Consider the following 12,538-nt stretch of genomic DNA (forward strand, 5'->3'; position numbering starts at 1 on the left):
CAATGTAAGAATTGTAAACACTCCCCAGAAGCTTTTTCAGTTTTGTTCCTGCTGGAAAGAGATTCTGCTTATGGACATCCAAAAGAAGTAAGAAAGGGGCTTTTGCCATGTAATGCACTAAACATCCAGGAATTACCCTTGTGTGCATTCCCTTTTTTGTACACAGTAACAGTGTGAACTGCAAGCACATATATGCCATTTCCGTCCTCAAAATTAGGGTGAAATGGGTTTTTACTAAAAACAGAATTATAATACAGGCAGATTGCCAGAAATAAGCCGGTTTATCAGAAAACCTGCACCTGTTGACACCAATTAGGCGGTTTTTCAAAAATACCTCAGACAAAAACAAAAACTGCTGCTTGCAGCATTTCCGTTAAATAATCTGACTTTAAATGAGTCCCTAATTTAATAGAAAAGGGATTAGTGAGGAACAGATTGGGTGGGAATCTGAGTTTTTTGCTCTTTGCCTCTAGGGAGGGAGGTGAGATTACCCGATGATCCCATGTCCTATCGTGATCCACATACGGGTTCAACATTCTCACCCCCAGAAGTTGTAGTCTCTGCCGAGGGGGTCCTCGAAGCCAGTTCACAAGCCTCTGCTGCCTCTTTAGCCTCTCACTGGCTTCTGGACTAGCCTCTTCAGATGGGCTTTGGTCTTCCTGCTCCACGGCCATTGAGCGGTCCTAGAGAGAAAGCAGAAACAAACCTGATGTTCTATTACTTACCGAAACATGGGTTAAACCTATGGTTACACATCCCACTCCCCGCCTCCAGCTACCTTCTCATACACATGGATTGAGATATTAAAATGGGGTGGAGCGGCTGTACCTTAAAGGTCATCTAAGCTTTTGGTAATCTAACTTAATTAGCATGACCTCAAGCAAATTACGTTTCACCAAATTTTGTATTTTAATCACTTGGACCTTTTCAATTCCTCTGAGGTATCGGCTGTCCTACACTAACCAACTTTACAACTCCACATAAATTTGGTACCCCATAGGGATCTCCTCTTTCTTTGTTACCTTTCAATGTACATTTAAAACGTTTCCTTTGTTTACTTGTGACCCGGGAAGATTGCTTTCATTGTTATGCTGACGACTCCTAGTTCTTTTTGTAAGCTCCAACTCACTTATAAATGAGTCTTTATGGCAAGGCACTGTGCCCCCAACCTTAAACAAGCCTGGACCACACCATTGTTAAAAAGGCAAGACCTTGATCCCCAGGCATCTAGTATCTACAGGCAAATTGCCAACACCCCTTTTTTGATAAGATCCTGGAGAACAGTGTTAGTGTGCAACTCCAGGCACACCTTGAGATCTTTACCCTCCTGGCTGAATGTCAGTTCATCTATCAAGGCACAGCACAAAAGGTGTCTTGATAGATGTCCAAAAACCTGGATGAACATGCAGATTCTTCACTTGTTATGCGTTCATTTCTCCGCGGCTGTCAACACCCTTGACCATGATTTAATCCTCCATAGACTTTGTTCTGTGGAAAGAGTGTCAGACCAAGCTATTGCATGGTTCAACTTATTTTTATCTGACAGCACCAGCTTTGTTACACTAACCAACTTTACAACTCAACTCACTCCATGCAAATTTTGCACCCCACAGGGATCTGCTGTTTCTCTGTTACCCTTCAAAGGAACATTAAAAACCTGTCCTTAGTTTACTTGAGACCTAGGAAGTTTGCTTTCGTTGTTATGCTGACAACTCCTAGTTCTTTTTTAAGCTCCAACCACTGTTGCCTCGATATAAAGATTCACCAATATGCTGATGAAACTCAACTGCACTTCAAGGCTAGTAGTATGAACAATATTACCCAACGCAAACACTGCTTCTCCCTCATCGAAGTATGCCAAGGGACTATCTGAAACTTAACTGGAGCAAATCTGAGTTAACATCAAGCACCAAGAAGGCACAAATTAAAAACTGCCTCTCACTTTTTGGAACCTTGATAGCTAGCAGGTAAATGTCTCTGCTCTGTTCCCTTGCTTTTTTGAGAGCCGATGGATTATCTCTGCGTGTGACTTATGAAAGGGGCCTTGCACATGCGGAGGATGTGGCTTCCAGATGCACTTGTCACTGACCGAGTGAGTGCGTTCTACTGTGGGGTGCCCTGGGACCTTTCCATGTTGTTGGCTGAAAGAACCAGTAGTTATTGGGTTATTGCTTACTGGCGCACTCTGTGGAGACTTCATGCTAGTAATCGTGCCATACCACCAGTTGGCCCGTTCACATAAATTCAGAGCAGCCACTGATGATCCCGCTCTCTGTGGTGGACTAAGACTTGACTTCATGTTCTTGTGTGGTGATCATTGGCAACTCTTCGATTATCTACATTTTGACAGTCCTGAACAGATAGAGGAGTGTTTGAAATCCAGGCAACCTTACTGTGTGTCAGTACGATTCGTCCTGTTTCCAGAGTGCTATTTGGTATGCTCTAGTGCTGGGATGGATGTTTACTCTCACCTACACAATGGGGATCATTGTGTGTTCTAGTGATCATCAAAATGTTTTTTCCCCCGACAAGACAGTACACGCTGCCTGGGCTGAGTGTTAGTCGACTCTAGAGTATCTTGTGTTGCCAATATCAGGACATGTCCGGCCGGTATGCATTGAGAAATTAATTAGAGACTGGAAGGATACACTTCTGTAATAATCTAGGTTACCTCTTTGACATTCCGCTAACCATTGGATTTACTGCCTATTCTCCGAAGCCTTGTTTATGGTTTGTTTTATTTTAGTTCTCTTTCCTAGTGCTGTGTGTATTGTCAACTATGTGATCTTCTGTGCTGTTGGATTCCCTATGAGGAGTTTTAACATGTTCACAAATGGAGGGTCTTGAAAGGGCAAGCAGAATGGGTACCGACAAGTTGTGCCCTAGACTTACACCATGTTTTTACTGTCTGCCGATGTCTCCTATCATTAATTCCATTTTCACTTAAACTTCTGAGTGTCTACTATGACGTTTGCATAGTTTCCTACTTGTTACTACTAGTTTGGCTTGGGGTTATCCGCTTGGGTGGGCTGGGATTTGCAAATGTCCCAATTGCTTGGGTTGGGTTGGGCTTAGCAAATGTGCCAATTGCTTGTTTCTGTTTTCCCTTTTGATATGATAATTGTTGGTTATTGCAGTTATGTTGGGTCTAGTGTGGGTTCTTGTTCTCTCTTGATTGAATGATTATGATGTATTCTGTCCATTTTGCTTTTATATAGGTCAGCGCTGATGGATCTCTTGCCATTCTTGTTTCACGCTCCAGTCAGCATGCGTGTGTGTGTATGTTTGTTTGTAATGGGGGAGGGAGGGTGCATTGATGTATGTATGTGTGTTCATGCATACTTAGATAATCTCTTTTCTATTTTTTTTCTTCTCTCCCCACCCCCGACCCTCTTCATGTGTCCATGACCCTACATTTTGGGAAAGCTGCTGCATAGAGGTTTCTCGTTCTCTTACACTGTCCTGAGACTCATATGGTGAGTACTGGTCCCTCATGCTATTTATTGTATTTATCGTCTACTGCTGTCTATTACATGTGCAACCCTCTGTAACCTATGTTGCTTTATAAGTCTAATGCGCCCAGTTACGCCAGGGTTCGGCTGCGCTATACAAATAAACAAACTAAACTAAACTACTATGTGTGATCTGGAGGATAACATTTTTACCCCCAGGTTGTTTGGATGATGAACGGCTTGCACCTTTTGAGTTGGAATGTGAAAGGTATTAATAGTCCTGTTAAAGGAAGAAAGTACTTACCTTTTTTAATATAAGAAAGCCAGAAATATTGTTTTTGCAAAAGACCCACTTACAATTGGAGCAGGCGGGATATATATTGAACAAAACTCATGTGGAAGAATTAGCGAGTACTTTTGCTAGTAACTCCAGGGGTGTGGCTATTTTGGTAAGAAACATTTTAAGATATGCTGTGGACAGGGTAAATGTAGTTTCTGATGGTAGATATGTTGCAGTTAAATTGCAGGTGGAGAATAGGTGTTTGATACTCTTGAATATGTATGCACTGAATGTGTCACAGGCAGACTTTTTCAATAAAGTAGATGGAGTGTTAGATGGAATGGGTAATGGGCAAGTTGCAATTGGTGGAGACTTCAAATTCAACCTTGGATGTGGATGTGAACAAGTCTAGTGCGGTTAACTCATATGCAGAGGTGAAGGCTAGAAAGGGCCGTGGGATTTGCATGACGTCTGGTGGCATAGGCACCCGAAATGTAGGCAATATACTTTCCATTCAAACTCACATGGGACGTCGTCACGCATTGGCTTTTTTCTGGTTAGCAAAGGGTTCTGTGGCGACGTGTGCAGTGCTGATATAGGGAATGTTGTTTTTGATCATGCAAGTTTTGAGCTGATTATAGATATATGGATGGGGCGGTCTGAAGGGGAGTAAACACTGGAGGTAAAACACAAGCCTGTTGTTGGACTCAGACTTCGTTAAACATATTGAGTGTGAAATTCCGCTTTATTTGCAAGAAAACCAAGGATCTGTTGTTGATTTGGAGGTTGATTTGCAGGTTGTTTGGGATGCCGTAAAGGCAACAATACACGGTAAGGTGATTAGTTTTGTGTCTTACAAGAGGAAACAGAAAGAGGCTGAGCTAGTTAGGTTCCAGAATGCATGCAAGATAGCTGAAGAACGCTATACATGTGCTCCATCTGCTGATGCCATGTCTTCTATGCTGGATGCTAAGCGCACTCTGGATAGTGAGTTGCATTCAAACGCAGAAAGTGATTTGTTTTATACTAGGCAGGCTTTTTGGGAGCAGGGTGAGAAATCTGGTACGCTACTGGCAAATTGATTGAAGGTCAAAAAGAATAGGAGACAAGTGCTTTCTTTTGTGGGCGAAGTGGGAGTGATTTTAAGAAGGAATGAGGAGATTTGTTGTGCCTTTAACAGTTTTATACTTTCTTAGGACTGCATTGACCATCAACGGCTGTACATCTGATCCTTTCGAGATTCAGAGGGGTACGCGCCAAAGCTGTCCGCTGTCGCCCTTGCTTTTTAACTTGTTTATGGAGCCTCTTGCGTTCACCTTAGAGTACATCCATGCAGAAAGAGTATTTCAATTGGGGACTGTACCTCGAAAGTACTTCAGCATGCTGACGACCGTCTGATGGTGATATTGTGACCCGGAGCTATCCTTTTGGGAGTTAATGTTATTGCTGCACTTGTTTGGTGAAGTTTCTGATTATAAGGTTAATGTTTCTAAGACGTTGATCTTCTCGCTCTGATGTCATAGGGCCTTGTTTGAGGTACAGTGTAATGTATGGGCAGACAGTGGTTTTGTGTACTTGGGCACCCAGATTACTAGAGATGTTGACAAATTTATTGCACGTTGTTAGGGAGAATTCTCTGTTTAGGCTGAATTTCCTAACCTAGTGAGTCACCCAGCAGCTTTGCTGGATTTCGGGAGTTTGTTTTTTTCCATCCTGCCAAGAGTGAGACTCTTTTCCTCCCACTCTTGGACATGTATGTGTGTAATTCCTTTGAATGTCAATGTGTTCTATGGGCTATGGGGTCTTTTACTCCATAGGGTCTCATATGTTTTTTTATGTGTGTTACACCGCACCCTACGTGCCGTAACACTGGGGCGTCCTAGCGGACCCCCACCATAGACTCCATACCCGGGGACTGACTACTGTCTCCCCGGGCATGTAAAGTCACCATTGGCTTTACTAGACCTAAATTTACTAACAGGACTAGTACAAACCATCTTATTGTGGACGTACTAGTAGGGGTAATTCGATTACTCCTGGATCTGTTACTCGAGGGGGCACTGTCCCGTCCCCCCTCGTCGAGTTTTGGCTGGTGGCAGTGGAAACTACTTATGTTCGACCCCGAACATAACCCTATGGGATTCGTCCCATTGTTGGAGATTGATACTTTTTCTCGTTAATCTCTAACGTACAACCGATCTACTTATCTTAAATAGGTTTATCGGATGGTATTTTCTGCCAGAACTCGGTTTGTAAAATGGCGTCTGTGTTCATCTCTGTGACTCCTAAACCAAAGGTTGAGCCCTTTGTTCCACTTTTGGCGGGCTCTGTACAGAGACCCTCCAAAAGTGGTGCCATTCTGTCTGGGTTACCACAGGGGTGTGGGAGGGGGTTTAGGCACCCTGGACCGAGTTGCCTTGCCAACTCCGGTCGCACTCTGGAGTGATTGGCCCAAGTGGCGAGCCTTCCCGCTCACCACTTAGCATGTGTTGATTGACAGCTAGGCTGAATGAATGGGGGTTTTCTGCATAAAAGCAGGGCTTTTGGGACTGGATCTTCAGAAGTCGCCACAGGACCTAAGAATCGGACGAGGGTAACGCTGAGCCGACCTGCAACGACGACACCTCCGGTGGAGCCCTGCTGAGCCGACTCACCACCGACAGAGGAGATCTCCCTGCCGGAGAGTCTCTTCCCCTGACTGGTGGGAACAACCAGTCCCCTTTGCTTTTTATTCGCCTCAGGACGCAGTGGTCGAATTGCCCGTGCAGCGCACCTCGGCAACCGGATAGCCACTACCCCTGTATTGCGACCAAAAGGTGGTGCCTTGTGACGGAGCACTCCGCGGCTGGTCTCTTTCCTGGTGGTGCACCGGACTTCACTTTTCTTCGACGACGAGAACCTCTCTACTCTTGGCAAAGACCCGACGTGCATCCACCACCAGGAACAACTGCCCCCGGCGGAGCTGCCCTCCACAACAAGGTACCGTGTCCGCCTGGCTTCCCTTTCGATCGGTTCGATTGAGGTGTCTTTATCCTCTCCTTTCCGCTGGGTCGCCTCCAAGCTTTTCTCATTCATTGTTCTGAACTGGTTCAATCTGCCGATAACAATTTGCTACAAAGACTTGAATGTATCTCCACTAGAGACTTTTTGGGACATATCGCCTTGCCCCTCTCCGAGTGGGCCTGGCCTCTGACCTTTATGATCTATTGTGGTTCTTGCCTTCTTGCGTGCATTTTACCCGTGAAGTATTGAACTGTGTTGATTTCGTAACCTGCCTATCTTTTTCTCTCCCGCCCTAACTAATATTCGAGTGCCATCTAGGTTGAGGTATACACCTCTGTCTGTAAATAAGTGGTGCCGGTAGAACCTAGACTTGTCGAGATATTGCTAGGGGGATTGATCGTTTCTTCTTCGTAGAGTAATTGTGTTTGATTTGTTTGCCGTGAAAGTGCCATAGTGTTTTTCTTAGATGTTTCGTTATAAATAAATACCTTAATACCTTTACACTAAGTCTCGTTGCGTGTTTGCTTGTCTTGCTGTGAAGAATTGCCCTATCTTGTATACTCCACATACTGCTCAACTCTTCTTGGGGGAAGTCTGACTGCTCAGCCACAGCTACCAAGTGAATCTGTGTGGTACAGACTGCTACCAAGTGGGTTCACCGCCAAACACCTGTAGTCCTAAATCTTTTGCAGTGGTCCCAGAGGGAACTGCACAGGTTTCCGCCTAACACACGTAACATTGAACTTAAACTTGCGAGATAGATGTGTTGTGTCATAGGTGGGAAAAGTTGAATTTGACCCTTTTGGGTAAAATTAGTGTGATTAAAATGACCTTGCTCCCCAAGTTGCTCTATGTTTTTAGCATGCTCCTCTTCTCAATATTGGGGAAATTAGTTTGGGTAATAAATAAACTGTTCAGCAGATTTTTGTGGCAGGAGGGTGCTACACCAAAAATTCTGATGGATTTTTTTGAGGCCAGTGCACCTGGGAGGTTTTGAGGCTTTGGATCCCCTAATATTAGACAATACCTTTGCGCTGAACAGTATACATCATTGGCACAAGTTGGATCACATTCATTATCAAAACAGGGTCCCGCTGAGAGGGGGTCAGTTGCTGCAACTCCGCTAGATTGTTTACTTTTCATGGACAAACGACTTCCAGTTTGCTCGACCGCACCGCCTATTAAGCATGTTATAAAGGAATGGAAGAGAAGCAATGAGATCCAGAGGGAGAAATATTTGCTATGTGCGGACTCAGGTCTGTGGAGGAATCCACCTATGCAGATTGATAATTGAACTCTTTCCTGGTATACTTGGCAAAGGGCTGGCATTTGGAGGTTGGGCCAAGTCCATAATGGCCAATGCATGTTTGATTTTGAGTTTTTGCTTTTCAGTCATAAGCTGAAGCCGTCTGAACGCAGCCGTTATGAAGCCCTGAGGGATCTTTTTTGGGTGTTATTTTCTCCCACGAATGCTTGTATGGATAGCTTGCCCACGGTCCTGCACTTGTCTAAATGTATGCCACTTTCTGCCTCTCTGCTATATAAACTCTTAACACCTTCCGGTTTTACCTGGCTTCCCAACATGGTAGGGTTAACTGGAATTCTGACTTAGGTCTTGTGATTTCTGAAATTTAATGGAATCGTATAAGCACAATATATTTAAAATTGACTTGGACCTGAGGTACACACAACAGAGGACGGTTCACTATATGTATTGCTCCTGGTGGAAAATGTGGTCCTTTAAATTGCATCCGGCTAATCTCTGCTTGAGCTGCAAGAGTGACGTGGGGACCACGCTGCACATGTTTTGGTTATGCTGGAAGGTCTGCATGTTCTGGGACGAGGTTTTGCAGCATATAGATTTTGTCTGTTCCTGTCAATGTAGGTCTGTTCACTGGTGAGCTCTTTGGGTATATAGGGCCCTTTTGATGCAAAAGAAGCATATTCTGAGATTTTGGAAGAGCGATCTACAACCGAGAGTTGATGATTGTAGTTTATCACTCCATTCAGGCAGGGAGAGACTCTATTTGAAAAAAGCAGTGGTTGGATAGGTATGACGATAATTTGAGTGCTTATAATGAACTATATGACTGACTTCTTTTTTCCTCTGTCTTTGTTTGTTTCTTTCTTTCTTGACTGACTGACTGACTGACTGTGACCATGCAAAAGTTGATGACGTCATGACTGTACTACGACATAGATGCGTTAGACATGACAAACATATGCCTTCCTGCATGAAGCTATGCAGACACTTAGATTAAATTACTGACAGACAGGAAGAACATGCTTATGACTCAATTAGAGGATGGACACACTCTCACTATGCAGTAACCGCAAGTTGCATAAGAATTTATATAAACTGCTTGCTGACGGTAAATGCCACTAACATGAGCGGCCAGGGAAATCAAGATGAAAACCACAGCCGCATTGAAATGAATGGAAGGCACTGAAAGGGCTCTAGAATACAGAGAGGAACCTGACATGCTGATTTTGCAGAGACGCGCAGACTGGGCTGTCAGTGCAGCCAGTGTGCATTGTGAGAAAACTGAAGGTGTCTCACCCGCTAGTCCTCGGGTATCTGTCATTAGGTGGCCAGGACACGGCCATCGCTTTTTGATTCAGTTCCTGGAGGTGGACCAGTGCGGGAGGATCACCTTCGGGGAGTGGAAGTGGGGCACTGGTAGGAGAGACGCGGTATGCCCTTCCCTGTAACACCTTTTCCCCATCCTACCAGGTAGGATACTTAGGAACACAACCCCCCCTTTCCCAACACGATCACCTTCTCATGGACAGTTCACCGTGAGCAACAACGGACTAATACCAGAGCCGTATACCTGACATGTCCCAACACAACAGTCAGGCAAGGTCAGGCAATTACGGATCATTACATACACCTGACTTCCATCGCAGTTCCCCACAAGGATAAAAGGTGGAGCTCGAAAGCACACTCTGAGCGAGGCAAGGCACAGGAGGACACAACAGTTCCACCATTGCAGTTTAATGCAAGGTTAAAGACGGCGATACTGGAGAGGGTTGCAAGGAGGGAAGTGCCCTTGACCTTTCAGGACTGTTACTTTAGTGAGCCTTGGAAAATTAGAAACCTAAGACCAGAAATTAAGGCTGTTCAAACCTGTACAGTGTGTCTCAGGTACCATGGGCTCTCCTGCGTTGATAACCAAGGCGGGGAGGAGCGATTACCACCATGGTACTGTCCTTGGTTCCTACAACAAAGCAGCATCAGAAAAGACAGCCCAGCCGTTGAGTCAGAGAGACTGATATCAAACCACACTGTCTTTTGAACCAAGATTGCAAGGGGCAACATTGTATAAAGTGAATAGTTTTTTTTTAAAATTTCTTTATTGGCATTTCAAATAACTCAAACATTGTATCAACAAACCTCTCCCTCCTATCCCTCCCTCCCCCCATTACGCATATGAAGTAGTTCTAAAGATTCCAAAGGATCGGGTGGACCATAAAGCTGTTGTCCTGCATACAACCCTCCCAGTTTGACCTCCACACCAACAGAGGTATAGCATCCACGCTGAACAGCCTTCATTTCTGGTTTCCGAGACCAGGCAGAGATCTCTTCCTAGGGCAAAACTACGTGGGGGATTCTCGCGCAGCAGGAGATGCGGGGTCCTCCCTTCCCGACTGATTAAGAAGGTACATTGTATACGCATCCCACATCCGACTGTCACTCTGATGCCCTCCCCGCAGCGCACCCCAACGTGGCTCCATATCGTTACAATACAGTATGTCCCGTGACCATTGCTCAACCGTCGGGCTCTGTCTTTGACCCCACCCCATAGCCACCCGGCGTTTCGCTAAACTCAAGAGGAGACCCACCAGTTTCCTAGCCTCATTAGGCATCTGTTTCGTATACCCAAACAGGGCCACCACTGGATCCGGTGTGAGGCGTTGCCCCAAGATATCCCTAATTACCCCAAACACCTGCTGCCAAAAGTGTTCCAGCGCCACGCACTCCCAAGCCACATGTAGAAAATCCGCCATCTCCTGGCCACATTAGAGGCATGCCCCCGATCTCTGAGGAAAGTAGCCCTTTAGCTGAGCTGGGAAATAATAACCTTGATGTAAAAATTTGAAATGAATCCGCTTATAGTTCGAATTAATCGCCCCCTTCCTGATCATCATGCAACAGTATTCCCAGACATCGGTGTGTATCTCCCATCCTAGGGACCTCTCCCACAACCCCTTCGAGGATAACCCAGCGCTAGATCTACCCCTCAAAGGCATTCCATACAATTTGGAGAGTATACGCCTCCCTGTGCCCCCCCAGTCACCCTATCAAGCATGGCGGCCACCCCAGGCGGCTCAGGAAAGGAAGGAAACAGCCTCTGTAGCGTTACCCTCAATCTATAGTACAGAAACACATCCAATGCCAACAGATCTCCCCTTTCCTTCATTTGATCAACGGAGATAAACTTCCCATCGGGGAATAGCTCACCCCATGTGGTGACACCCAGCCGCTTCATCATAGCCACATAACAGGCCTCACTAGTCAGGGGAATCCCAGGAGTAAACAATGGCGGGAGCTTCGGCGATTAGAGAAGGCTGCCTCCGGGAGCCCCCTCAAGTAGCACCCAAGCCCAACATGTCAGTTCCACCAAATTCCGGGGGGTCCTGGAGCGGCCCGGGGCTGTCAGAATGACCGACCTCAACAATGCAGCGACGCCAACGATCTCTCAATCTCCACATGTCTGTGTTCCGCCGCCATCCCATACCAGTACCGAAGATAGCTGGCCTGTGCCACCTTATAGTACAACTCAAAATCGGGCAGTGCCAGCCCACCTTCACCAACTGGCGCCGTATGTTTCTCCCAAGAAACCCGAGCTTTCTTGCCCGCCCAAACAAAGTGCAACACTGATGACCGGAGATCCTGAAAATATTTTTGGGATACCTCTATGGGCACATTCAGAAACACATATAAATATTTGGGGAGAATAGCCATTTTGACCACCGAAATCCTACCGTATAGATTAAGCGGAAGTGAAGTCCAACTCGCCATCGCTCGCCTGGCTGATTCTAGCACTTCCACATAGTTCCTAGTATATACCACTCCCTCTTCCCTTCGCCACCGTGACCCCCCAGGTATCGAGTACTCTGTAAATCCCACTGGAATCCCCAACTATCCCGAAAGGGAGACACCCTGCCCGTCAATGGGAAGATAACAGACTTACTGGTGTTTATGCGCAACCCCGAAAGCCCACCAAAACGTCGTAAATCCGACATAACCGGGTCTAAATTAGTTTCAGGATGACGAATGAACAGGACCATATCGTCCGCGTATAACGATATAACCACCTTATGAGTATACAGCTGAACCCCTCGTTGTAGATGAAACTCGCGAACCCACTCCGCCCAGGGCTCTATCGCCAAGGCGAAGAGCAGAGGGGACAGCGGGCAACCTTGGCGTGTCCCCCGCTCCAGCAGCAGTACCTTAGTATTCCGCCCATTCACCCTCACCTTGGCCACCGGGTCAGTGTAAATAAGGGATACCAGAGATATGAAAAACTTGCCCAGGCCCAGCCTTTGTAAAACAGTGAATAGAAACGGCCATTCAACGGAATCAAATGCTTTGGTGGCATCCAACAGAACCGCCACCACCGGGTCCTCTGATGGCAACGCCAACATCAGACCGAGCATCCTCCGCAATCCGAAAGAGGTCGACCGACCCGGAATAAACCCCACCTGATCCGCCCTCACCAAGGTGGGCATCAGCGGCGCAAGCCGTCTCGCTATGACTTTCGCCAAGATCTTATTATCAAGGTTGATAAGCGAAATT

General features: G+C 46.0%; 1 protein-coding gene and 1 long non-coding RNA gene across 4 annotated transcripts in view; one reads left to right on the plus strand and one right to left on the minus strand.

Annotated features, from left to right (window-relative positions):
* The window catches only part of TMEM253 (transmembrane protein 253), a 594,226-nt gene that overhangs the window by 484,673 nt on the left and 97,015 nt on the right, over positions 1–12,538 (minus strand). For all 3 annotated transcript variants that reach the window (XM_069633707.1, XM_069633708.1, XM_069633709.1), the window contains exon 3: positions 543–683. In XM_069633707.1, coding sequence (XP_069489808.1) covers positions 543–674 — 132 coding nt within the window. In that variant the 5' untranslated portion in view covers positions 675–683. The remainder of the gene's footprint in view (positions 1–542; positions 684–12,538) is intronic.
* The window catches only part of LOC138521136 (uncharacterized), a 64,718-nt gene that overhangs the window by 30,410 nt on the left and 21,770 nt on the right, over positions 1–12,538 (plus strand). The window contains exon 2 of the long non-coding RNA XR_011282950.1: positions 3,427–3,476. This is a non-coding gene — a long non-coding RNA (uncharacterized lncRNA). The remainder of the gene's footprint in view (positions 1–3,426; positions 3,477–12,538) is intronic.

Source organism: Ambystoma mexicanum, chromosome 13 (assembly GCF_040938575.1).
Source record: "Ambystoma mexicanum isolate Mex_15411 chromosome 13, UKY_AmexF1_1, whole genome shotgun sequence".
Taxonomy (NCBI): domain Eukaryota; kingdom Metazoa; phylum Chordata; class Amphibia; order Caudata; family Ambystomatidae; genus Ambystoma; species Ambystoma mexicanum.